The 27,667-nt window shown below is 41.3% G+C and overlaps 1 protein-coding gene across 1 annotated transcript in view; it reads left to right on the top strand.

Annotated features, from left to right (window-relative positions):
* The window catches only part of NDUFS4 (NADH:ubiquinone oxidoreductase subunit S4), a 106,645-nt gene extending 85,187 nt beyond the window's left edge, over window positions 1–21,458 (top strand). Inside the window, exons 4-5 of the mRNA XM_033931489.1 lie at window positions 7,879–7,952; window positions 21,241–21,458. Coding sequence (XP_033787380.1) covers window positions 7,879–7,952; window positions 21,241–21,344 — 178 coding nt within the window. The 3' untranslated portion in view covers window positions 21,345–21,458. The remainder of the gene's footprint in view (window positions 1–7,878; window positions 7,953–21,240) is intronic.
* Window positions 21,459–27,667: the final 6,209 nt, after the last annotated feature.

Below are 27,667 nucleotides of genomic sequence, written 5' to 3'. Positions count from 1 at the left end.
AATACCTTGTAAACAGAAGGGCTGGCTGGAGGGAGGCATATACCCTCCGGCCGGCAGGCCCACCACTGGAAAATGGCAGACTTTCCCCTTCCAGGTGCATTCTGGGATGCACTGGGGAGGTGCCTAAGGCCCTGATTGGCTCAGGTGCCTAAGGCTTTCTTCCCAGTACATTCTGGGATGCGCTGGGTGGGGCCTAAGATTCTGACCAGATACCTAAAGACCCTCGAGGAGCTCCTCCCCTGTGCATCCCAGAATCAAAAAAGATGTGGCAGAATTAGTGGTTAAAGATACATCCTCAGCACCCTGAGGTTGTGGGTTCAAGCCCATGCTCCTGTTGTGACCCTGAGAAAGTCCCTTAATCCCCCCATTGCTCCATGTATATTAGATAGATTGTGAGCCCGCCAGGAGAGAGGGAAAAATGCTTGAGTACCTCAATAAATACATGTAAACCGTTCTGAGCTCTCTGGAGAGAACGGTATAGAAAAATTGAATAAAGAAGAGCAACCAAAATGATAAAGGGGATGGAACTCCGCTCTTGTGAAGATAGGCTAAAGAAGTTGGGGCTCTTCAGTTTGGGCTGAGGGGGGGATATGATTAAGGTGTATAAAATCCTGAGTGGTATAGAATGGGTAATTTTTTTTTTTTACTCTTTCAAAAATTACAAAGACTAAGGGACACTCAGAGTTACATGGAAACACCTTTAAAACAAAGAGGAGACAATATTATTTTACTCAACCAATAGTTAAGTTCTGGAAATTGTTGCCAATGTATAGATTTAAAAAAAAAAAATTTGGACAAGTTCCTGGAGGAAAAGTCCATAGTCTAGCCCACAGGCATTGCAGTAGGGCAGCCTAATGGACACTGCTGTGGATTTTATATCAAGGGTGCCAGGAAAAAATCTTGCCATAATTTCTTTATTTTGTATTGAAACCTTTCATGTCTACCAAAAAACCTACTGTATCTTAATATACCACTATAATAACCTTCAAGCGTCTCCTATATATAGGTACAGTAGGTATTTGGTAGGTTTTCTTGGGGGGACACACAATTTAAGAACGTAAGAACCACAAGTATGCTAGTTAGAGTGAGATATGAGCCTGGTTCCTCTTTCTATAATCCACTGCATCAACCACTAGGCTACTCCACCTGCTTGTTGCTCTAATAGGAATGACTAAAATGTCTGCAGCTAACATAGTGCCAGATATGTACTGTCAGTGACATGTTTTTTAGGGTGGGAGAGGGTCAGTGACCAGTGAGTAATTAAGGGGGGTCATTCCTTAATCCCATGGTCAGGCAACTTTTTGTGTTTTATTTTTGATTGAAACATGTCTAGCAAAAAAAGTCTTAATTTTTGCCCTGGACATTTTTTGCTTTTTCCATTATGGCTGAAAAACATACAAATTCTGGGTCTGCCCTAATAATACTCAAAACATGCCCCCAGCACTCCCCCTTACAATTTAGTTGAACTGCACAGAAAAACATTTTAAATAATGAGTTTTGAAAATTGTGATTTGGATATTTTTGAGAGAAAAAAAAGTCCATCTAGCACTTTAGGCATTTCTTTTGGACTTTTTTTGTTTTGAAAATGATCCCCTTGATCTCTTTGTCACTAAAAATCCTTTCTTTTAGTTTAGATGTTGGATTTTCAGAAAATTAGTTTTAAAAATTATATATTAATTATTTTTGTGGTATAAATGGGTCATGTACCTGCTATGTATTTATCATGATACCACCTCTTTGCTTATCTAATTTAGGCCTTCTTTTACTAAACTGCGACAGCGGTTTCTATTGCAGCCCTGAGCGCTAAATGTTCTGACACTCATAGGAATTCTATGAGGATCGGAGCATTTAGTACTCCAGGCCATGGTAGAAACCTCTACCGCAGCTTAGTAAAAATGAGGGGGGGGGGGTTAATGTACAAATCACTATTATGTGCAACATTTCATGTGACTAAAAGTTCCTATTGCGGAATAGTTTCCAAAGTATTTAATTCATCAAAGATCGTTCAGTGAAATATGCAGTATCGATAGGTAAATCATTCAAGCCAGGTTGAAATTCTGGTCTGCTTTCTAGGTACTAGTGATGGATCTTTAGCAATGCTTTGTATCAACAAGGGATCCAAGAGGAAGAAGAACAAGGAACTGGCGTGGCTCACTGTAGTGGTGAAGGAAGCAATCAGAGACAAAAAGACTTTGTTTAAGGAATGGAAAAGGTCAAAAACGGACAAAAACTGGAAAAAGCACAAACATCAAAATAGGTGCCATAAGGCAGTAAGAGGGGCCAAAAGAGACTACGAGGAAAAAATAGCCAAGGAGGCAAAAAACTTCAAGCCATTTTTTCGATATATTAAGGGGAAACGACTTGCGAAGGAAGCGGTGGGGCCTTTAGATGACCATGGAATAAAAGGAGTGCTAAAGGAGGACAAAGCCATCGCCGACAAACTGAACACATTTTTGCGTCTGTATTTACCGAAGAGGATATACACAACATACCGGAAGCCGACAGGCTATATGCAGGAAACGAAGACGGGAAACTGACAGGGTTGACGGTCAGTCTAGAAGAGGTATGCAGGCAGATAAATCCCCAGGATCAGATGGCATCCGAGGGGTAATCAAGGAACTGAAAGGAGCTATAGCTGAACTGCTTCAGCTAATAGTCAATCTATCGATCAAATCGGGAAGGATTCTGGAAGACTGGAAAGTGGCGAATGTTATACAGATCTTCAAGAAAGGTTCAAGGGGAGATCCAGGAAACTACAGATCGGTGAGTCTGACCTCGATACCGGAAAAGATGGTAGAGGCGCTGATAAAGGACCGCATCATTGATCACCTTGACGGACACAATCTGATGAGGACCAGCCAGCACGGCTTCAGCAAAGGAAGATCTTGCTTGACGAACTTGCTGCACTTCTTCGAGGGAGTAAACAGGCAGATAGACAAGGGTGACCCGGTCAACATTGTATAGCTGGATTTTCAGAAGGCGTTCGACAAGGTTCCGCATGAATGACTACTTCGAAAAATTGCGAGCCATGGAATCGAGGGTGAAATACTCACATGGATTAAAAACTGGCTGGCAGATAGGAAACAGAGATTGGGGTAAATGGACAATACTCAGACTGGAAAAGTGTCACGAGTGGAGTGCCGCAAGGTTCGGTGTTTGGACCCGTACTCTTCAACATATTTATAAACGACCTGGAAATTGGTACAATGAGTGAGATGATTAAATTTGAAGACAATACGAAGTTATTCAGAATTGTGAAGACGCAGGAGGATTGTGAAGACCTGCAACGTGACATAAACACGCTCGAGAAATGGGCAATAAGATTCAACGTGGCAAATGAGGTTCAATGTGGATAAGTGTAAGGTGATGCATGTTGGTAACAAAAATCTTATACACAAATACAGGATGTCCGGTGCAGTACTTGGAGAGACCTCCCAGGAAAGAGACTTGGGAGTACCAGTTGACAAGTCAATGAAGCCATCCGTGCAATGTGCAGTAGCGGCGAATAGTGCGAACAGAATGCTAAGAATGATTAAGAAGGGGATCACGAACAAATTGGACAAGGTTATTATGCTGCTTTACCAGACCATGGTATGCCCTCACCTAGAATACTGTGTCCAGCACTGGTTGCCGTACATAAAGAAGGACACAGTACTACTTGAAAGGGTCCAGAGAAGAGCGACTAAATGGTTAAGGGGCTGGAGGAGTTGCCATATAGTGAGAGATTAGAGAAACTGGGCCTCTTCTCCCTTGAAAAGAGGAGACTGAGAGGGGACATGATCGAAACATTCAAGATAATGAAGGGAATAGACTTAGTAGATAAAGACAGGTTGTTCACCCTCTCCAAGGTAGAGAGAACGAGAGGGCACTCTCTAAAGTTAAAGGGGATAGATTCCATACAAACGTAAGGAAGTTCTTCACCCAGAGAGTGGTAGAAAACTGGAATGCTCTTCTGGAGGCTGTTATAGGGGAAAACACCCTCCAGGGATTCAAGACAAAGTTAGACAGGTTCCTGCTGAACCAGAACGTATGCAGATAAGGCTAGTCACAGTTAGGGCACTGGTCTTTGACCTAGGGGCCGCCTTGTTAGCAGACTGCTGGGCACGATGGACCACTGGTCTGTCCCAACAGTAGCAATTTTTATGTCACGAAATAAACTTAAATGTGTACTCGCCTCTTAAAAGTTTTAAGGATTGATTGATAGGCACATAAGACTGTCCTTTATTAAAGACAGACAGTTCATCAGCTGATCACTCTTTTGATGATATATTTATGAAAGCTTATATTTCTTTTGAGAACTTAAATTATATCCTTATTGAGATAACATCCCTGATTTCTTATTGTTTTTGAGATTCATTGTGTAAGTTGATCTTGTGGTAAAATAGTTTCCCTATTAATCTTCCTTGTCATATTGCATTTTTTTTATGGTTTAACTGTAGCTGCTTTCAGATTGATTGTAACATTTCAGTCTGTTTATCCACAATAGTTATTCCATGTACCCCCAATAGTTCTATTCACTCTTCTGGACTCCCACTGTCTAGTTTTACTTGCACTTACAATATAGCTAGTTAAATGTCATCGACTCTTGTTCGAGTCCTAGCAACTTGATGAATTACAAATCTAAGAAGACACTGTCTTGTAAGTTCCTCCAGCGTTATTCCCATGGTTGTTTTTAATATATCCAGCCATCTGATTGTAGGTCACCTTCTTCGCCTGGTTTCTTCGATCTTCCCAAGCATGATGTCATCCTCCAATGATCTTTCTCTTCTTACAGTATGACTAAAATAAGACAGTCGTAACTTCATCATTTGGATTTCGAATGACACAGCTGATCTTTTCCAGAATCTTCTGGTGGTCCACGGCACACATAAAATCCTTCTCCAACACCAAAGATCAAATGAGTCCATCTTCTTTCAGTCTTATTTCCGTATTGTCTAGCTTTCGTATCTGTAATTGACCAATGAGAAAATGAGTGTGTGACCAAGTCTGATCTTCGTTTGGAGTGTTATTTCCTTGACTTTGAGTATACTTTGTTGAGAGCCTTCATTGAGAGTGACCAAGTGCTATCTGGTGGAGTATTTGTTCCCTGCTAGTTGTTTCTTTGTTTACAAAAGAGCCGAGGAGACTGAAATCCTTTACAACTTCTATTCTATCTCCTTCAAGCTCAAAATCCTCATCATTTTCAATGTTCAGGATCTTTGTCTTGTTTATGTTCAGTTTTAATCCCACATTATGACTTTCAGCATTCAGTATCTATGATCTGAATCTACTTTTTCTAAATTTTAAGATACACCTCAGAACATACTGGCCTATGGTTTATTTTTGGCATAATTGGTGATGGTGTAATTCCTAATTGACAGAGTGGTCTGAGTCTCTGTTTTAGCGCTCTATTTCTCTTCTAGATTTGGCTTTGTATGAATGTATATCTATCAAACTATATGTCAAATTTATGGCATTCCTATCTGTATTTGATATTTTGATATTGTTAAGCGCAGTGACCTGCTTGTTAAAATATTGTGGTAAGAACATAAGCATTGCCCCTACCGGGTCAGACCAGGGGGTCCATCGTGCTCGGCAGTCCGCTCCCGCGGCGGCCCCCCAAGCCCAAGGCCTGTAAGTGCTTCTAACCTAAAACGTTCATACCCTATTCGTCTAATGTCCTGTAAGTAACCCTTCTATCTGTACCCTGCAATCCCCTTCGCCTCCAGGAAGTCATCCAGTCCCTTTTTGAACCCTAGTATTGTACTCTGTCCTATCGCCTCTCCTGAAAACGCGTTCCAGGTGTCCACCACCCGCTGAGTGAAGAAGAACTTTCTTGCATTCGTTTTGAATCTGTCTCCTCTCATTTTTTCTGAATGACCTCTTGTTTTTGTTGTCCCCGCTAGTCTAAAGAATCTGTCCCTCTCCACCTTCTCTATGCATTTCATGATTTTATAAGTCTCTATCATGTCCCCTCTCAGTCTCCGCTTTTTCAGGGTAAAGAGCCCCAGCTTGTCCAACCTTTCAGCATATGAAAGGTTCTCCATGCCCTTTATCATCCTTGTTGCTTTCCTCTGGATCCTCTTGAGTATCGCCATGTCCTTCTTAAGGTACGGCGACCAGTATTGGACACAGTACTCCAGATGTGGGCGTACCATTGCTGGTATATCAAGAGATTGTAATAAACATAAACAGAACTTCCTGTAGTCATAAAAGCATAGGTTTTTTTTAGGGGTGGGGGGGTTTACCCCATTCGCGATCAATGGAGCCTTCAAAAACTTACATACTAAACGAAGCAAATTTTTTTCACGGCACTAAACAGAGCAAATGTTTTTCATGGCACATTATAATTGAAATTACAAAATTGCAAAACCAACAAAAAAAAATAAATCTGTGAGTTAAAGTTCTTTCAGCTATATATGAGTAATTGTAAAAATGATGAAACAAAAGTAGATAGAATAGAATTGCTTATCAATGCAATGGATGTGCTTGTTCTTGAGTGCAAATTAACTCAAAACACGGCTCGATAGTGGACAAGCAAACACACATTTCATCATCAACCATCTGCAGTCATTCTCTTTTTAAAAAAATTCTGTCAGAGCTGAAAATCCAAATTCATAAAGATAAGCAGATCCAAATGGTAACAGCCTTGATTGCTTTGTTGCTCAAGTTAGGATAATTACTGCATTAAACTAAACTAAACCTTAGGTTTGTATACCGCATCCTCTCCACAATCGTAGAGCTCTGCACGGTTTACAGGAGTTGGGATAGAAGAGGAAAATCCAATGAAGGGTTATAGGCCATAGTATAAAGAATGTTTAGAGGGGCTTAGTATACCAGAGAAGGAGGAAGTATTACATTTTTGAGAATAGCCAGGTTTTCAGATGTTTATGGAAAAGTTGGAGGGAGCTCAGATTCCGAACAGGGGAGGTAAGGGTTGTTCCAGAGCTCAGTGATTCTGAAGGGGAGGGAGGTCCCTAGTTTTCCTGCATGGGAAATGCCTTTTAATGAGGGGAAGGATAGTTTTAATTTTTGGGTGGATCTGGTGGTATTAGGATTTGAGGAATTCCAAGAAAGTGTAATGGAGGGAGGAAGGATGCCGTGTAGGATCTTGAAAGTTAGGCAGGCGCATTTAAAGTGGACCCTAGAGATTATCGGAAGCCAGTGAAGTCGTTTTTGGAAGTTAAGGCGCGCCAGATGTTGAACAATGTACTACTCTGGTTGTTGGATCTGGAGATTTTATCACCGTAGAAGTTCTTCCTTGCTTTTTTTAGTACTGTATTGTAAAACTTAATATTGACCCTCCAGGACTGTCTATTTGTAGGGGATTTAGATTTTTTTCCATTTGCGCTCCAGAACTTGACATTTCTGCTTCAGTTCTCTGTGATATGGGAGGTACCAAGGGGCCTTACGGGAGTAGGAGACGGTTTTAGTGGATAGTGGGGCAAGGGACTCAGGTGGACTCAGAGAGGGCGACCCAGTTATGCCAGTTGATTTCTGAATCTGCAGGCTTAGGAGCGGAGGAGAATTGGTTGAGAAATTTAGTCCAGAACAGAGCATTAAAAAATAAAATAAAAAAATTACTTGCCATTAGTTTTCAAAAACCAATCACATTAAAGAATGATGCTTGTCTGGGCAGTTGTATCCTTATATACACAGACGCTCATGACATTGACAGACTCATTCATACACGACGTACATATCGTTTATTCTAGTGTATATTTAAGAGAGGAATTTTTTTTAAATAAAGTAAAATTCTGGAATCTCTTCGGGGCACACCACTTTGCTATGTCACACAGTTTGAGAGACACTGATTTAATGCAATGTAGTAATCATGTCGATACTACAATGTACTGGTAAAATGTTTAATTCTCATTTTGATTTTTTTTCTTTACATAGAGCCGATCCTTTGTCCAACATGGTTCTAAATTTCTCTTGTAAGGAAGATGCCATTGCCTTTGCAGAAAAAAATGGTAAGTTTATCAAGTTAAATACATTGTTTCACCAGGAGCCATTGTGTTCTGTTTCATTTGTTTCACTGAATGTTTAAATATACAGTAAAACCTTGAATTGCAAGTAACTTGGTTTGCAAGTGTTTTGCAAGACAAGCAAAACATTTTATTAAATTTTAACTTGATATACAAGCAATGTGTTGCAATACAAGTACTTACAGTATACACACATCACAACTGAGCTGATGGTTCTTCTCTATCTGGCGCTGCAGGAGTGTAGTGACTGTTCTAAACGAACAAAGTCTTGCAATACAAGTACGTATAGTATTTTGTATTAAAGTTTTGGGTTGTGGAACAAATCTTCTGAGTTTCCATTATTTCCTATGGGGAAATTCGCTTTGATATACAAGTGCTTTGGATTACAAGCATGCTTCTGGAACAAATTATGCTCACAAACCAAGGTTTGACTGTATATCATTAATAAATATTAGGCAAGTATGTCATGCTAGCACAGAACACCTTCTAGACCAGATGTTCTCAGCCTTGCTAGTCATGTTTTCAAGACACCATAATAAATATGCATGAAATGTTGCATACAGCGGAGGCAATGCATGCAAAATTATCTCATGCATATTCATTGTGGTTATTCTGAAAACCTAGATGGCTAGATGTGTACTGTGGATTTAGGTCTAGACCAGGGATTCTCAACCATCTAGGAAATCTTTAAGTATGCATGGAGATAGTCTGGCAAACCCTATTACTGATTACTGTTTCACTCTTATTTTCCTTCTCTTGATCCCCTTATGATACATTTACTACTTCTACTACTATTTATCATTTCTATAGCACTGAAAGGCATAGGTATATGCAGTGCTATACATTTTAACACTCAATAGACTGTCCCTGCTCAGAAGAGCTTACAATCTAATTTGTTCAGATAGGACATCTCAGGGTTGGGGAGTTTCTGGTAGAAAGAATGATACAATGAGTATGGTTATCTGATAGTGAGTTAAGAGTTGAAAGCAGCTTCAAAAAAGTGGGCTTTTTGCTAGGCCCCTATTTAACGAAATGTGCCCAGGTTTTGTACCTAACTTGTGTTAATTGCACAGCAAATAAACTGAAATACAGGTAGTTGCACAATGCACATCTTAACTGTGCCACATTATGTGCTGTGTTAGAAGTGAATATGTGTTAATGTCTTGCACTTTAACTGAAAGGCATATTCCATACTCCTTATGCACTCCAAAATGGCATTTTCCACATTAGCTGTGTAATGATAAAGTTAGAAAGTATTAACATATGGCAATTCTTTTATTAAGAACATAGGAATAGCCATACTGGGTCAGATTAATGGTCCAAATATATATTTTTTTTTCTTAGGGGGGGGAGGGAGGTGCTGACTCCTAAGGTGGACCTTAGTATCTATGGCTTGGATTATTCTTCCCAGTATGCATCACTTAAACAGCCAACACAGTTTAGTAAATATGTTGTGTTTATAGTTTGTTGCTGCAGTACTTAACACACAAGTCACACCTTTGGCTTCACTGGCCCACATTTGGCACTAGTAGCTCAGCTACAGTTACTGTCATCATGTTCTTTTCTTCAAAGGAATGTTTAATTTTACATCAGTTTATATACCTTAACTCGTCAGCCAGTCATCAGCTTCGAGGTTCCTGAAATACAAAAAGGTATCCTTTACACTGCGACAGGAAGCCCGATTGTTGTTCAGTTGGGTCAAAGCCCACCTACAAACGTTGTCAGCAGTGCGTGTGGTGGGAGCAGAGAATATGCAGGCTGACTCAGCAAACAGATGCTGAACTCAGGAGAGTGGTCTCCATTCCAGAAGGCCTTTGACAGGATTGTTAGTCACTGGGGGGACTACAATGTTCGATCTGATGGAGTCTGCAGCCAACGTTAGTTAGATTGTGAGCCCACCGGGACAGATAGGGCAAATGCTTGAGTACCTGATTGTAAAAACCGCTTAGATAATCTTGATAGGCGGTATATAAAAAAAAACCTAATAAACTTGAATTTGAAACTTGTCATTTCTTCAGTCACAGATTCCTCTGCGCAAGGGGAAATCAGACATGGTTCTGGGCACCCTTCTAAGTTGTGATGGTGGTTGCCTATGCTAAGGCTTGGAAATTTTTTTTTTAAATATTTAGAATGAACGCTAAAATTTTAGGTTATAGTAAAGTATTTAACATGGCATGGAGCCCATTGGCATCATTTATTGAGTCACAATAGATGTCATGTACCTTTTCTTTTTATCTGACCTCCTTACACATCCAGAGTAGGAGGGAGGGTGGTGGGAAATGTATTATTGTTTGTTATTCTTATTTCATTTATTGTATGGAAATGATAAATGTATATCTACTTTTATTAGTTAAGGGGGGAGGGGGGAGAAAATGAGTGTTTTTCAAATTATTTGCATATTTAAGTGTTTCTTGATTTGTTTATGTTTAAATTCATTGTATTGCACTATTTATGTTTTAAAATTAATAAAGATCTACAAAAAAGAAAATGAAATGAAAACAAAGTTGCATGAATTACAACAAATGCAAGAGAGTATACAAATCAAGTAATACAGCAGACAAAACCCCTCGCAACAAACATAACTTTTGCAGAACACTAAAACCCCTCCCCCTTATAACTGCAAACCATTAACTGAGAGCAATGCTCATATGCAGAAAACCACCAAATATGAGTACAGTGTGCTAATATGCATGACAAAACTAATTAAGGTGGTACGCAATACGCATCTCCAAGCCTGATAAGGTGCCCACTGTCACATCTAGGCGCCTAATTCCGTCAGCATTCTGGGTTGTGGCAAAACTTTATCTATAATAAGAGGATCCCTTCAGAACTTAATAAGGCGCTAGGCCACTACCTAGACGTGCATGCACAGGTAAGTAATGGTTATTTCCTCTTAATAACCAAGCATCCAGTCAGAATGTCCAAAATTAACAGAAGTTTATTTAGGCCACCGGCCAAATTAGGTTTCAAAAGATTCCAAAATTGCTTTATGTTCATGGCAAACAGCACAGATAAGTAACAGAACAACTTTCATCAGTAAAAAAAGAAAACAATTCAGTTTCTGATAACTGGTCAGTCTGAATTATAGTTTTTAACAGTCTCTGGTCTCAGAATTGACAAAACTGGCTCAGTTAACTACACTGAGTCAGTTAAATGAAAAATCAAAATAATACTGATATCAAAATGAATTCTTATTACAAACAAATATATTCCTGGTTCTCCTGTATCAGGGTAGTGCTGGAACTGAGTTGGAATAAGGTTGGTATGATAATGACAGTCTTTGCCAGTAACTAGCATTTACACAAGGTAAACAGCAATCTAAGCACAAGGCTTCAGCCACAGTTCTTTCATTGGACTAAATGAAACATTTCATTCACAAACTTCAGCAGTACAGTTCCTGATCAGTTCTTGAAAAATAAGGTGCTTCTCATACAAAGAACTCAGAAAGGCTTTAGCAATGTTAGGGATTAATTCAGCAGCAAGCCTGCATAAGTTAATCTCCCCTGTCTCCATGGCAACCACCAGGGGCTGCCTCAGCTGGATGGAGCACACTGAGTAAAGCAAACGGCAAACAAAAACTGCTTCAAACCAAAACTGTCTCGTACGCATACATTTCAAAACATGACATTTTCCAAAATGCTTTGGTTTCTGAACAAATGAAGAAAGTTCAGCTTTTCAATATTCAGGTAAGTGAGAGTGCAATTTGTCATACCAGAAAAATGCACAATCCTTTCTGCAGCCAACCCAGCACCATTAAATAGAATAGCAACATAAACTCACACGGGTTCAGTTGATCTGCATTGCCTCAGGGAAATCACAGACTTCAGGCAACCATTCTTGGATTTCCATAGCCTCTGGGAGCTTGGCCAAACCTCCAGCTGGGTTAGGAGAAACTTCATCCACCTCCTGCATTACCCAGGCTGAGTTGTCAGCTCCTGGAGCAACTCCTGCTACTTTCCAGCCTCTTCACTCTCTGTCCTTCCTGTGTTTCCTGTGCTCCCCTGATCATGAAACCTGATCCTATCTTTAACCAGCTGTAAGCCACACCCCTTAAGCCAGGGCAGGGAAAAAAAGCAAAGGCTCACTCCACCATTTTATAGTGGATGCTGTTAAGGAGTTGAAGCTGGAGGCTCAGTCCTCCACTTCCCAGCCCAGTCATGAGTGGTTCTAATGCTCAGACCTCCTTTTTTCCAGCATATCCAGACATTATTGCCTTAGTTACAGAGAAGTGGGAAACCCCGGGAAGGGTCCTTAAGCATTTCTAAAGCTACGTACAGACCCTATCCCATGGCACTTGAGTTCCAAAAGCTGTTTAATCAGTTGAACGTGGATTCTGCGGTGACTCAGGGCACCAAACGCACAGCTCTCCCAAGTGAGGGAGGAGTTATCCTGAAAGATTACAAGGTAGACATGTTTGAATCAAAGCAGTGGCAGCAGCTTCTTTTGCTGCTTGGGTCTGGCACACCAGATTGAGACAGGAGTCCACTGCAGAGGAGGACATCTGCCCCCAGCTGGTGCTAGAAGGGATGGATTACATGGCAGACACGCTATATGACCTTATTGTGGTCATGAACAAGGTATCAGCATATGTGTATCAGCATATGTGGCCTCTGCTCGCAGAATGCTCTGGATCCAGCAGTGGGCGGGCGATTCAGCATCCAAGGCAACCTTAAGCAGACTGTCATTTAAGGGGCAGATGCTTTTCAGTAATGACCTTATGGTCAGTGTAATGGAACTCTAAGTTTCTGCCAGAGAACAGGCCACACTGACACCCCCCACTAACCCCCATTCTGCAAGCAGAGGCCACATAAGGTAATTTTTGTCCATCCCGTTTTCTCGCCAGTATAACTTGAGTTCCTCTATCAGAGATCCTTCAAAGGTTACAGGCAGCAATTTAGCAACTCCAGGCACCAGCAGTCCTCAAGGTCTCGTGTCAACCCACCCTCCAAAAAGTCCCAATGACACTAGGTTGGCAGCCGTGCCTCCACATATTGGAGGGAGACTGTTGGCATGTCAGGGAGAGAGAAAATTTCCTTGTCTAGTGGGTGTTGAACATCATCCGAATGGGTGACAAGATCAAGTTTTATCCTCCTGTGAATTTGTTCCTCAATTCACCAGTCGGATGACCAGAAAAAGAGGCCAAAGTCCAAGCCACACTTCAAAGGCTCTTAGATATTCAAGCTATAGTGCCTGTCCCCAACAACAAATTGGACTCGGGCAGATACTCTACATACTTCATTGTGCCCAAGAAAGGCACAGAAGACTGGAGGCCCATCTTGGATCTCAAAGCTGTATATGAATTTCTAAGGATCATGCATTTCCACATGGAAACGGTCTGTTCGGTCATTGTGGCGGTGGCTCCAGGGAAGTTTCTGGCCTCTATGGGATCTGATAGAAGCATATCTGCATATTCCCATTTTTCCAGTCCACAGAAAATATCTGAGGTTTTATGTACTTTATGTACAGTTTGCTGCTGTCCCATTCAGATAGCAACAGCCCCCTGCACTTTCACCAAGGTTATGGTAGTGGTTGCAGCTCATCTGCAAAAGATGGGGATCCAAGTAGAGAGCTGCATGGGAACGGGGACGATGGGAATCCCGCTGCTGTAAGAAGGTAATTTAGATTTGCGGCTACAGGGCAGGGAGGATTGTCAGACCGGGGCTGTTGTCGGTCGGTCGGTCGGGGAAGCGCCACAAAAGTAAGGGGACCTGGCCGGCTGTGCTGCATCCGGGGTGGACCGCCCCCTCCCTTGGTAGCCACTCGAACCGCGAGGCTACTCTCCGTCTCCTTACCTGCCCTGCCTGCAGCACAGAGCCGAACGGAAGTCTTCCCGACGTCAGTGCTGGCGTCGGAGGGAGGGAGGACTTTGTTTAAGGACTTCCGTTCGGCTCTGTGCTGCAAGCAGAGCAGGTAGAGAGAAGAAGAGCCGCGCGACTGAGTACATCCAGCCCCGCAGGAACCCCACGTCCCTCTGAGGCGTCCCCACGGGATCCCCGCGACCCTAGGGGGCGTCCCCATGGGATTCCCGTGACCCTAGGGGGCATCCCCGCGGGATCCCCGTGACCCGAAGGGGGAACCCGCGGGATTCCCGTCGTCCCCGTTCCCGTACAGCTCTCTAGTCCAAATGGGAATACAAGCTAGCAGTGCAACAGGTGTTGGATCTACTCCAACAGTTAGGCTGGATAGCCAGCTTCAAAAAGAGCCATCTAGAACTGTCACAGAGTTTAGAGTATCTGAGCATTCATTTTGACATGGCTCAGGGCTGTGTTTTTCTTCCTGAGCCATGCAAGCCGAAGCTCAAGCAACAAATCTTTGCTTTCTTGGCAATACCTATTCCTACTGCTTGACATTATCTTCCGGTACTGGGCTCCTTGGCAACCTCTCTGGAGGTTGTTCCCTGGACCAGAGCGCACATGCAGCCTCGCCATGATGCTCACTGTCTCAGTGGTCCCCTCAGAGGCATTCTCTTCAGATGCAGCTCCCATGGACAGGGACAGTAAAGAACAGCATGCCCAATATGTTTTATCCCACTCCCACTTTTTCCTCTTCCTCTCAAATATGTAACTTTTCCCCTCCATTCCCTCTTACCCTCACTTTCAAGTCTGTCCAGTTAATATCTTTGATGTTCACTCTATATATTTCCAAATATTTAATATCTTATATTTTTTTTTTTCTTTCTCTTTTTAAAATTTTATTGTTAACCAGCCAGATATTTGTTGATGGTCGGTATATTAAAAAACTAATAAACTTGAAACTTGCGCTGGTGGCTTCAAGGAGGCTCTTTGTTGAAGGGCAAGCCTCTCTGAATCACGGAGTGAGTGACTCTCGCTATCAATGCCAGCCTTTTCTGCTGGGGAGCCCATTGCGAGGATCGCTCGATTCAGGACTATTGAAAGCTCTAGAAAACATCTTCAAGGAAAAGTCTGTAAGAGTGTTTTCTGACAGTGCCACAGCAGTAGCATATGTGAACAGTCAGGGAGGTACCAGAAGCGCTCTCTTACATCTGGAAACTCAGATGCTTTTCCAGTGGGCGGAAATCCATCTGCAGACTTTTTCTGCTACCCACATGGCCAGAGTGGAAAATGTTCAAGCTGACTTTCTCATTCGGCAGTTCCCTAAACCCAGAGAAATGGTCTCTATACCAAAAAGCGTTCAATCTCATTGTGCGTTGCTGGAACAGACCGGTATTGGATTTGATGGCTTCTGCCAAAAACTTGAAAATGAAGCACTTTAGTCAAAGGGAAGAGGAAGGAAGCTTCGGGTTGATACATTGGTTCAGCCCGGGCCCAGCCAAGGACTTCTTCGTGTCTTCGGTGCATGGCCCTAGTTCGCAAGGAATATTCAGACATGGTTATTGTCAGTCTACTCTGAGCTATGAAGTCTTCTACTGTGGCTGTCTATGCCAAAGCTTGGAAGGCTTTTCAATGATGGTGTGAGAGGGACCACGTGGAGCCACTTCAGGCTCTCATTCCAGTTATCCTTGCTTTTCTACAGGCCTGTTGGAAAAAGATCTTGCAGTGGCTTTCTTCAAGGTACAGGTGGTCGGCCTTTCATGTTTCCAGGTGCAAAGTGGTAAGGTTTCGCTGATGACTGAGTGGGCCATTTGGCCTTTATCTGCCATCATGTTTCTATGTTTCATATGCCTTTCTACTAGAAAGAAGGTTATCCTTTCCTGTTATGGAATCTTAACACTTTTCTAAAGGGCCTCACTAAAGTCCCATATGAGCCACTCATTTGAAAGCATGGGACAGGAATGTGGGATCTCTTTGGGAGAGGAGATAGGAGACGCATCCCTGGTGGTGACAGTCTCAACATTTATACTACAGTACATGCATGAATAAATGCTAATGGATAAAACTTCTGAGGTTGTTATTGATTCATCTCTTACATTTAAGGATCAGCTAAATTCTCTTGTTAAAAAGTGTTTCTTTAGTCTCCGTATCCTGAGAAGAGTGAGAGCGCTCTTTCATCAGCAACACTTCTCTTTATTGGTTCAGTCAATTATCTTGTCAAGGTTGGATTATTGCAACTCAGTGTACCTGGGTTTCTCAAATTCAGTCTTCAGAGATTTCAATTGATACAAAATACTACTACCAAGCTCATGTTTGGTAAGAGTAAATTCGATCACATAACCCCATTGCTCAAGGAATTACATTGGCTTCTAGTGTATCTTAGAATTCAATTTAAGTGTGTTTGTATTGTATTTAAAATTCTCTTTGGCATTTTTATTACTTTGGTTCCTTTAGATTTGAATGTATACAGATCTCATCTCGCTAGGAGTTCAGATAAATTAAAACTTGCATTTCCTTCCCTTAGGGGTAAAAATAGAACTTTCAGGAGATTCAACCACTCTTTCATTTTCAAACTAACTGAGCTCTAGAATGAGCTACCGCTTTCACTTAGAAGTCTGGGCCCCTTCATTTTATTTCGAAAAGATCTGAAAAGTTTCTTGTTTACTAAACACTTTGGAAACTAAGCTATTCTAGATTACATTCTTCTTCTATATTTATGTACTATACTTACATTATTGTAAACCGAGTTGAGCACCTTTTTGGTTGAAGACCCGGTCTATAAAATTAAGGTTTAGTTTAGTTTTAGTTTAATATGTATTCACTTGGCAGGCCCACCCAGAACACATCTCCTTTTAATCTGTGTACTATCATAATAAAATTATAAGTATAAATATATTTTTCACACATTTACACAGTGCCTAAGCCATGGTAGAGATTTCTTCCACAGCCCAGAGTGCTAAATGCTCTTACGCTGCTTTGACTCTCATAGAATTCCTATGAGCATTGGAGCAGCATTGGTGCATTTAGCTCTCAGGGCCATGGTAGAAACCTCTACCACAGCTTATTAAAAGAGGGCATAAAGTTTTACTGCTAAAACTCCTGAAAATACAGCACAAACATACGCAGTAACCAGCACAAAAACATCATAAATTCCATATAAAAACTGATAATCCTTAAAATAAATGGTATTTGGTTCCATTGTGTGATGGTCTTTTAATTAGTATGGTCAAAAGCATTTCTTGGAAAGCTAGACATTCCTACAGTAACAGAAACCAGGTTTTATGCCCAGGTGTACTTGCACTATTATAGAGAACACCACATAGAAATAATTTCCTGTTCTTGAAATCCTATATAATAAAACCCTAGAGCACTCATGCGCTCTTGAAATTTTGTGATCCCTGCCGCCGTGATTTCTGATCTGTGGCAGCCAATCCGGCGGCAGGGAAAATTCTGGCCACTCCCTTCCTCCCGCCCTCACTCATCAATCGCTGGAGGAAGCGCAGGCAAGCTCTCTCCCTGCCCGCATCCTCGCCGCCCCGATTGGTGCTGGCGGCAGCTGCCGGGAGGAGGGCTTTGTGGAGCGCCGCCACATGCCAACACCTTCACAGTCTCCTTAGCATCCTCGCCACCCCGATTGCCGCTTCTGCAACGCAGGCGGGGATAGGAAAGGGTAAGGGAGCCGAGTCAGCGGGGATTAGGCTGGGAGGGAAGAGAAGCGGTCTGCCTCAGGTTTTTCAAGGCCTGGCTTCTTCGGGCAGCAGCAGCGTTTACAATTCGCTGCTGTTGCCGGCTTTAGGCCTTCCTCTCTGGCGGGTCCTGCCTACTTTCTGTTTCAGGAAGATGACCCGACAGAGAGGAAGACCTGAAGCCGGCAACAGCAATGAATTGTGAATGCTGCTGCTGCTGCTGCCCGATGAAGTTCAAGGAGGAAAGGGAGCAGAGGGGGAGAGAATGGCTTGGAGGGAAGAAGAGATGGCAGGGCATGGAGGGAAGTAGGAATGTATGCCAGACCAAGGGAAAAGGAAAGGGGAAAGGAAGGAGGAGATGCCATATGGAACAGAGAGAGAGAGGGCGGACACTGGATGGAAAGAGAAGAGAGGGCAGTGAATGGAAGGGACAAGACAGAGGGTGAACAGTAGATAGAAGGGGTAGATAAAGGGAGGGAGACACTGAATGGAAGTGTGAGGGAGAGGAGGGACAGCCACTGAATGGAAGTCTGAGGGACAGGGGGAGCAGACGTTGGAAGGAAGTGGGGAGGAGAAAGAAAAAGGGCACATGCAGGATTGAGGGAAGAGGATAGAGTTAGAAATAAAGATAGACAGGGGACCAGGGAGAGACAGACAGAAAGAATGACAGACAGACAGCATCCAAGGAGAGAGAGACAAATTAAAAAAAAACACAAACATGTACTCTAGCACCCGTTAATGTAACGGGCTTAAACACTAGTATATAATAACTATATTCATATCACAATATTAATAAATTAAATTAAATAGTACTTAGACCCACAACCATTAGTGTTCAAGTGTAAAAACACACAACACTTGAAATATTTAAACCATGAACAAGCTTGGTATGTCGCTACCTAAAAATTCATTGGAAAGACATTGCTCTGTCACTAGCAGTAATTAAATTAATGCTTTGTTTCTCAAGAGGCCCTTCTACCAAACTGACCTTAGTGTGAGCTTATGAAGGTCTCATGTACTAAAGCCACTTTTACCACAGTTGCAAAATGGCTAATTTTTCTGTTTTCATTGTTAATGGCCATGCACTAATTTTTCACACAAATAATAAGGGAACAGTAGTATAGAATATCAGCTGACAATCATAAACTGTTGAGAAGTATAAAACAGCTGACAGTGTGAGCTAGCCAAGTAGAGTTGAAAATTCAGTTATCATAGCTTAAATGTAATGTCAATAGTGGGAGAGGAATGGATCCCCTGATTGAACACTATTTTCAAACTAAATACCAATTTAAAGATCTTAAATGCTATGTAATTAATTTGATTATCATTTCTAAGCGGAAGAGGGACCCTAAGAAGAAACTTTGGCAGATTGAGCAACGTCTGATATTTTTACTTAATACTGTTTGGCCTAATGGCTTAAACACAAGGATTGAGTGGAACACTTTTTATTGAACTTTAATTTACCTTAATGTTCTGTGCCTACACTCGGAAGTGATGCTGGTGAAAAAAATATTTCCGTTTTGCTTCGGATATGCTCTTTTCCTGTGGTGTTCTTTAAAAGCTGGGCGCCATTTGCAATCTGATATGTACGAGTTGGATTATCCTCTGAAGCAGCTGGCTTGACCAGCAAAACAAGATTTCTTGTCAGGCTTAATTGAATGGACTTAACAGCCTTTTGAATACATTTTTGGAGACTTCTGGAACTGACATTGAAGATTACCAGTGACTGTGTTGCTCCAGATAAGTGTTTTGTGTTTCCATGCTACAGTATATGAGCTTCCTGTATTTACTGCAAGTTGGATTGTGTTTGGCAAGTAGAGGTTGGAGTTTTTTTAATGCCAGTGACTTTATAAAATTCTTGACGTTTGTCTGTCACTGCTGAATTACTCTGAAGCTTTTTTCTCCACCTCGCCTATAAAGTTGCAGTGCTACTTGGCTAGTTCACACCGTCAAGATATTTTATAATTCTTAACAGTATTTGATTTTAAGTTGACATGCACTAATTTTCCCATTAGCGTATGAGCCTCTACCACTATCTATTTTATAACATAACATAATTTTTTATTTATATACCACGCATATGCCGCAAGGTGGTATACAAAAGAATACAACAAGGAGAAATTATTAACAATGAAATTACTATGTGGTGGAACATTTTATAGATGGCAAGGGCTCATAAGCTAATATAGTTGTACTAACTAATTACTGCAGATCTCGCCCTTTCTCCATTCCCAGACCCACCCTCAGTGCTAAAAAATTTTAAAATAAATTTTTAGTGCATGGGTAGCATGCATATTAAGGTGGTCAAAAAAAAATCTAGTTCATGGGATATGACCTTTACAAGTCTATTTCTGTCTGGCAATGTAAATTGTGCCAAGTTATAAGTTAAAATGCAAGTATAGCGTTTATATTATTTTCCATCTAAACCTGAATTGTGAGCAAATGCATATGGAAAGAAGTTAAAATACATACGGTTACTTACAGCTGAAAATAGGCTTGTTGGCCTGATTTATCATGCATTGTTCAATGTTCAGTGATGACTAGTAATAAATGTCATGTTTGTTATGTGCGATGCTGAACGACAGTCTTACATTCAGTCAGTATTCATCAGTGTGGCTTTGGAGCAAGGTGGATAGACCTTTCTGTGCTGAGCAAGGTGCAGGAGGAGCAGCTTCTGCTCCTCATTCTTTCTGAGACTTGAATTATACTGCTGCATTGAGGCACTTGCTCTTTCAGCGGAATTGTTGACTATTGTCATTGATGATGCTGACTGCTTAAAATACTGGTAGTCTGGATAATCTCTGCAGTTTGCAGGATCTTTAACCAGAAATTGTTGAGACTTTTCATGTCCATAGAACACCACCACGTTGTTATGAGTAGCCAGCTGATTGTGAGGATACATCTAAGTTTATCTACATGAGGTAGAACATATTCATACTTGTGAAGGCATGTTCTGATAAAGTTGAATTTTGTAGTCTTATAGACCACCCTAATAGTTAAGGGGCTGGAGGAGTTGTTGTACAGTGAGAGATTGGAGAAACTGGGCCTCTTCTCCCTTGAAAAGAGGAGACTGAGAGGAGACATGATCGAAACATTCAAAATACTGAAGGGAATAGACTTAGTAGATAAAGACAGACTGTTCACACTCTCCAAGGTAGGGAGAACAAGAGGGCACTCTCTAAAGTCGAAAGGGAATAAATTCCATACAAACGTAAGGAAGTTATTCTTCACCCAGAGAGTAGTGGATAGCTGGAATGCTCTTCCGGAGTCTGTTGTAGGGGAAAACACCCTCCAGTGTTTCAAGACTAAGCTGGACAAGTTCCTACTAAACTGGGACGTATGTAGGTGAGGCTGGACTCATTTAGAGCACTGGTCTTTGACTTGGGGGCCACCATGTGTTCGGACTGCCGGGCAGGATGGACCACTGGTCTGACCCAGGAGCGGCAATTCTTATGTTCTTAAATGTCCAAAACGTACCACAGGACCTCAGCACATTCCACAGTAAGGCATTTTTTTGCTGCAGTAAACTATGTTCAGTTTAGTAAAAGGGCCCCAAAGTTGGTTTATAAGCTTAGTTTATATTTTTTGCTAAATATATTTGACCCAAAAAGCAAAATATATAGTATGCATATATATCCAACAAACAGCAAAGTGTATACTGGTTTGATTTTCCTGTACTTTGAGAAGGTGCAAACACTTTTTTTGTTTTCATTTTCAGGTTTCATTATGTTGTTTTAGCTTTGCTTTTGTATTGTCCTTTTTTAAAAATTATCGTATTGGTGTTTTGCTTCCTAGGATGGGCTTATGAGGTCGAAGAAAAGAGGATTCCAAAACCTAAAGTCAAGTCTTATGGAGCAAACTTTTCTTGGAGCAAAAGAACAAGGGTATCCACAAAATAAACTGGCAGTGACTATCTCTAAGCTTGACTTTGAATAACGTCAGCTGTGCTTTATTTATAGACCATGTATAATACAACTCTTAATCTCTGAATAAATTTGACCTTTAAAGTACAATTGCATCTTACAGTGTCTATTTAAAAAGTTTTTGATGTTTCAGATTGAACATGTGACAAGCTTCCCTATATATAGATGAGATTTGGGATGTTCATACCTCTAGGAACTTGAAGTACTTTGAATTTGGCTAATGGGAACCATTTAGCTGCAACACTAGTGAGAGAGACAAGGAATATAGCACTAGCAAAACAGCTTAATGAAGAGTGATTTATAGGCTAAGTACATTTCTGCTTTTGTTCTAGTATGGTTTTCAATTATTCTGCATTGTTGGGATACATGTATTGGAATTCTATTATAGAGTATGAAAGTACTGAGCACAAACACACAAATTCATGTGATTTTCACATTTTGAGAATATTTAATGGTGACTGAAGAAAGAGCAACCTTATAAAAAGCAGGGGATTTCAACCCAGTGCTCAGGACACACCTAGCCAGTAAGATAGAATACCCACAACGAATATGCATAAGATACATCTGCTTACACTGCCTCCAATAGTATGCAAATCTTTCTCTTGCATATACATAAGCATTATGGGAATCCTTAAAATCTGAATGGCTTGGTGTGTCCTGAGGACTTAGTTGAGAACCCCTGCTTTAATGCAACAGTGATCAGTAGCTGCATATGGGTCTTTATTTATTTACTAGTATTTTAGCCTGTTACATTAACAAGTGCTAGAATATATATCTGTCTGTATTTCTGTCTCTCTCTCTGTCCCGCTGTCTTTCTTTCTGTCTGTCTCTCTCCCTGGCCCCCTTTGTCTGTCTGTCTCTCTGTGTCTCTCCCTGCCCCTGTGTCTTTCTTCTTTTCTTTCTGTCTCCCTTCCTCCCGCTGTCTGTCTTTCTTTCTTTCTATCTGTCTCTCTCCCTGCCTCCTATGCAGCAGCATTTCTCTCCCTCCACTTCCCTGTGCAGCAGCCACAGCAGCATTCCCTCCCCCTCCATTTCCCTGTGCAGCAGCATTCCCCCCTAATTCCCTGTGCAGCAGCAGCATTTCATTCCCCCCCCACTTCCTTGTGCAGCAGCCACAGCAGCAGCATTCCCTCCCCCTCCATTTCCCTCCCCCACACCACTTCCCTGTTTAGCAGCAGTGTTTCCCATACCCCCCTTTCTCTTCCCACGGTCTGGCCGGCTCCCTTAGTCCCTTACCGCCCCCCCCCCCTCCTTCCCTTCCCATGGCCCCGACAAACCTGCCAATTCAGCAGCGTCTGCAGCACTCTACACACGCTGCTTCGGGGCCTTCTACCACCCTGATTTACTGTGGCACGTCCCTTATGACATCATCAGAGATGCAGCAGAGCAAATCAGGGCAGTAGAAGGCCCCGAAGCAGCGTGTGTAGAGTGCTGCAGACGCTGCTGGAGTCAGTAGGTTTGTATTCGGGACCGCGGGAAGGGAAGGGGGGCAGACGTCAGGAAGGGATGGGAGGATCAGACCGCGAAAAAATTTACGGAGTGAGTGGGGAGCCGGCAAAGGAGTCTTTTTGGTCAGCGCTTCTATTCCCGGGCCACTAACAGGTGCTAGAATATATGTCTGTCTTGCTTTCTGTCTATCTCACTCCCTGGCCCCATTTGTCTGTCTGTCTTTCTGTCTCTCTCCCTTCCCCTGTGTCTTTCTTCCTATCTCCTTCCCTACTTCCCTGTGCAGCAGCCATAGCATTCCCTCTCCCTCCATTTCCCTGTGCAGCAGAATTCCCTCCCCCTCCATTTCCTTGTGCAGCAGCATTTTTTCCCTCCCCCCACTTCCCTGTGCAGCAGCCGCAGCATTCCCTCCCCCTCCATTTCCCTGTGCAGCAGCATTTTTTCCCCTCCCCCCCACTTCCCTGTGCAGAAGCCGAAGCAGAATTCCCTCCCCCTCCATTTCCCTGAAGCTTCAGTCTGGCCTGCTCCCTGCTTGCCTTGCCATAGTGTATATTTTTGTTGAACGATGCGGTAGCGGCTCCTCTCATGATCCCCACCTGCGTCAACTAAAAAATACACGGCAAGGCGAGCAGGGAGCAGGCCAGACCGAACAACAGCACGGAAAACAGGGAGCAAGGCAGAACTTAAAACATAAAACTTTAGATCAACGAGTGTGCTTAGACGAAAACCTTGGCAGAATTATTAGTAAGTTTAAAGTTGCCGCGCCGGCTCCTCTCATGATCCCGCCGCCGCGTCTTTGAACTTAAAAATACAATCCGAAAAGACATTAAGGGACCAGGGAGTACAAAGAACTTTAGAAAAGATGTTCCTAAGCAATTTATTTATAAAAAACATCACCTGAAAACATCACCTTCTGGTGTGCGAGTGTTCTTACATGGAAACAGAATCCTAAGCGTGCATGCGCTCTGTTGCCTGCTGGGGCCCTACAGCTCATGGAAAACGGGAGCACGCAGGTAAGAGTACGCATGCACGGCTTAGAGTTTTATTATATTAGATTCATTCATTTATTTAAAAGCTTATAGCCCGCCTAAACCTAAGTGGGTTCCAAAAGTACATTCAAAATCAATAACACAAAAGATAAAACCCATAACATGAAATACTATACAGTATAATAGCTATTCATCCTACATCTATTTTATTCTGTTAGTCAATGCTTCTCTTCCATAGAGATGTTTAAAAAAAACTTTTTAAATCTCTGTACATAGTTGATAGTCACAGTTGTCCAACCAGATTGTTCCACAAACTGCAGCATTTTTTAGCAATTCATACTGAACCGTTGGGTTAGTTGATTTTGATTTTTGTTCATATATCAGGGATACAGTTTTTGTGGCAGAGATTATGGCATGTCTTTCACAGTAATTCTGTAGTTTGGAGCTGTCACATTTTCAAATAGTGTTTCTCTTGGGCAAAATATTCTAAACATAAAGAAATGCTCACTAGATAAATCACATGTCTACTAATCTCTGGAATTCTTATTGTAAGAAAGTAAATGTATAAATGTAAAAATCACTTTCCAAAAGTATTTATGATCAAGGTGGCAAATCAGCATTTTCTAGTTAACTTTGTGAAAAATTATAGTCCCCTAGGCCTGACTCAGAAGGAATAAGATTAGAGTGTGTCAAGGAGAATTTGCCAAAGGCGCAGCTAGTATTTTTTTGTGAAGTAATCAAAATCCCAATATAAGGCAACTTGGAGAAGTGAACTTAGCAGCAGGTGCTCACAAAGCAATTAGACTGGTGCTGATTATGTAAGTATATACCACACCTGTGAGTTATAGCTATATAATGGACACATATTTTCCCACAGTAAGCTCTCTTTTTTGAATACCAATGGCATGTTTCATATGAATTTAAACCAATCATAATGCCAAAAGCTGTTCCCACCTCTAATTCTTGTTACATAAACTAATGACAAAATGGTTTACAGGGTAGAGGTGCATATATTTGTTTAGTTTTAGTGACTGCTTGAAAAGAACTTAATTCACTATAAGTTTGCTCTCAGGCAAGAATACATTGTGAGGTGCATCAAGACATTAGATAAACTCAGGGGTCACTTGTTGCTCTGAACCCATAGGCAGTGTGCTCACATTTCTCCCACTTTTAGATGTTTTTGCTATTTTATTGTGTCACCTTCCAGCACTGTGGGCTAAGATGTCTAGATCAAGTAAAAAAGCAGCTACAGTGAGAGCTATGATGCTCAGATGAACTCTGGATTGGTGTGCTTTCTTCACTACTCAGTGCAACCAAGATTTCTAAGAAATTGGACAAAATGTCCAAAGTTGGATTTCTAAGGCTCAAATTGGATTTGTCCTAGAACAGCATTTTCCGTTCAAGGCTCAAATTGGATTTCTAAGAAAAGCCACATTTTGGATGTTTTTTCAAGAATGGACATTTTTCTACTGCTGACTTTGTGCAACTAGCACCTTAGGCCAAAAAAGGACTTAGACCTTTTTTATTATTATGCCCCTCTAAGTTACTCAGAATTTCAAATTTCTACTCTTACACTGATTATAGTATTTTATACCTGCCTAGATCCTAGATCATTTTCTCCCCCTATACATTTAAAAAACCCTCTATTCTCTACTAAGTCTTATTTCCTCTTGCTTCCTTCTCATATCGATCATCATCTCCTATTGCAACGTCTTTCTTCTATTGGTGTAGCCGACCAAGCCCTTGAATGGTTTCGCTCTTATTTTCTTGACAGAGTCTCTACAGTACATTTCAATAACTCAGTTTCAAAATCCTATCATTCTAATTTTGATATTCCACAAGGGTCCATTTTGTCACCTTTATTATTCAATATCTATTTGGCTCCTCTCTTGACCCTTGGTCAATCAATTGGGTTTACCGTTTACACCTACGCCGATGATATTCAATTAATGCACCCCATCGATCCCAACAGCCAAAATGAGATTCATTCAATTAATCAAAAAGTAAATAAAGTTCATGACTGGTTGAATACTAATAAGCTTTCTTTAAATATTTCAAAAACTAACACTCTCCTATTCCCTGGGAAAGAGGGAGCACAATTAATTTCTCCAGTCACCATTGAAAATACCCCACTTCTACCAATTAAAACTACTAAAATCTTAGGTGTCCTTCTAGACAATAAGTTAACATTTCGACCACAAATTAGTGCATTGGTTAAAAATTGTTTTTATAAATTAAAGATGATTCGATCGTTGGCCCCTCTACTTGATATTAGTTCCCTGAATGTTCTGATCCATGCACTTGTAATATCAAAAATGGACTATTGTAACTCATTATTAAAAGAGATCTATCATAAAGACTTAAAACGCTTGCAGCTGATCCAAAACATAGCCATTAAGATAATATCGGGCGCAAAGAAATTTGATCATGTTACTCCTTTGCTTCAAAAAGCCCACTGGTTGCCTGTCCCACACAGGATAACTTATAAAATCGCCCTTCTGACATTTAAAACTTTGCAGACCAATACACCAGCATTTATAGACAGACTTTTGATCCCATATGACCCTCCGAGAGCTTTAAGATCTATTTCTCAATATAATCTTAACATTCCATCTTTAAAAATAATTGGTACACGTCGTACCTCAATTTTTTCTGTGACAGCCCCAATGATCTGGAATACTCTTCCTTTACACTTAAAAATGGAAAAAAACTTAAAAAATTTTAAAAGCAATTTAAAGTGCTTTCTTTTTAAAGATGCTTTTAATTGATCAACTATATTTTAGTAATTAACCTATTCTTGTTTTTTACATTTACTTTCCCAATCCCCTTTTGTGTTTACCTTAAATGTTTCTCACATTTTCTATATCGATTGTATTTCTCCCCCTCTTCCTATTTGTGTTTAGGGGCCTTTCGGTCTGTTTTTTACCTAGTATATAATTGTTGTCAGTCTTGTAGTTTTTTTATAGAAATGTATGTTTTACTTGTTAAATTTTGTTTAAATGTTAATTTTAAATCTTGTTCAACTCTTTGTAGTTTCGAAAAAGCATTTAATCAAAAATCTGAATAAACAAACAATAAACAATAGGAGAAAGGGCAAGACTTACAGTCTCCCTTCCTCCTGCCCCAAGAGTTTGCAACTTATATATAGAGAACCAAATAATTAAAAATACTCAGTCCATTCACTTTCCAACTAATCAAGATGACTTTTATTCAATGCAATCACTGTGGTGTTTTAATTCCAAGACACATCATTTGGAGGCTTAAGGCTTGCCCAGTTTGTCTTCAGCTTGCTAGTATTAAAGAGAAGCTTCACAAACATAAACAGGAATTGGATGCAATTAAAGCAGTTTCCATCACTCCACAAAATCATGCCAATTTACTACCACTCTCTTAAAGAATGGCAATCAATCTTATGCATAGTCATTGTAGAAATCTTGAAAACCCAACTGGGTTGTGGCCCTCAAGTATCGTAATTGTCCACCCCTGTCTAGATCCAAGGAAGGGGAGGAGATTGTAGACTCATGGGGGTAGTTTCTAGACCCTGGGGAGAAGAAAAGGGACTAAGCTAGAGCATGGGAGAGAGATGCTGTACTTGTGAGGAAAATGTTGGAGAAGTTAGATCCTAGAGGAAGGGAGGGAGAGGAGCAGATGCTAGACCCCAGAGGAGAAAGATGCTGATCCACAAGCTGGGGAAGGGGAGAGATGTACTAAAGAGGAGGGGGAGGGAAGAGAAACAAGTAGCCTAACGCCGATAGATGGTAGGGTAGGAGATGGTATCACATTGAAAAAAAGGGTCTGATGCTGGGATGGGGTTGGCTCTGGCAGATGCTGGAGATATGGATGATTTGAGAGAAGGTGACACTA

The sequence above is a fragment of the Geotrypetes seraphini genome, chromosome 1 (assembly GCF_902459505.1).
Source record: "Geotrypetes seraphini chromosome 1, aGeoSer1.1, whole genome shotgun sequence".
Taxonomy (NCBI): Eukaryota; Metazoa; Chordata; class Amphibia; order Gymnophiona; family Dermophiidae; genus Geotrypetes; species Geotrypetes seraphini.
Note: the sequence above shows the minus strand (reverse complement) of the source record. Positions and strands in the feature narration are given on the sequence as shown.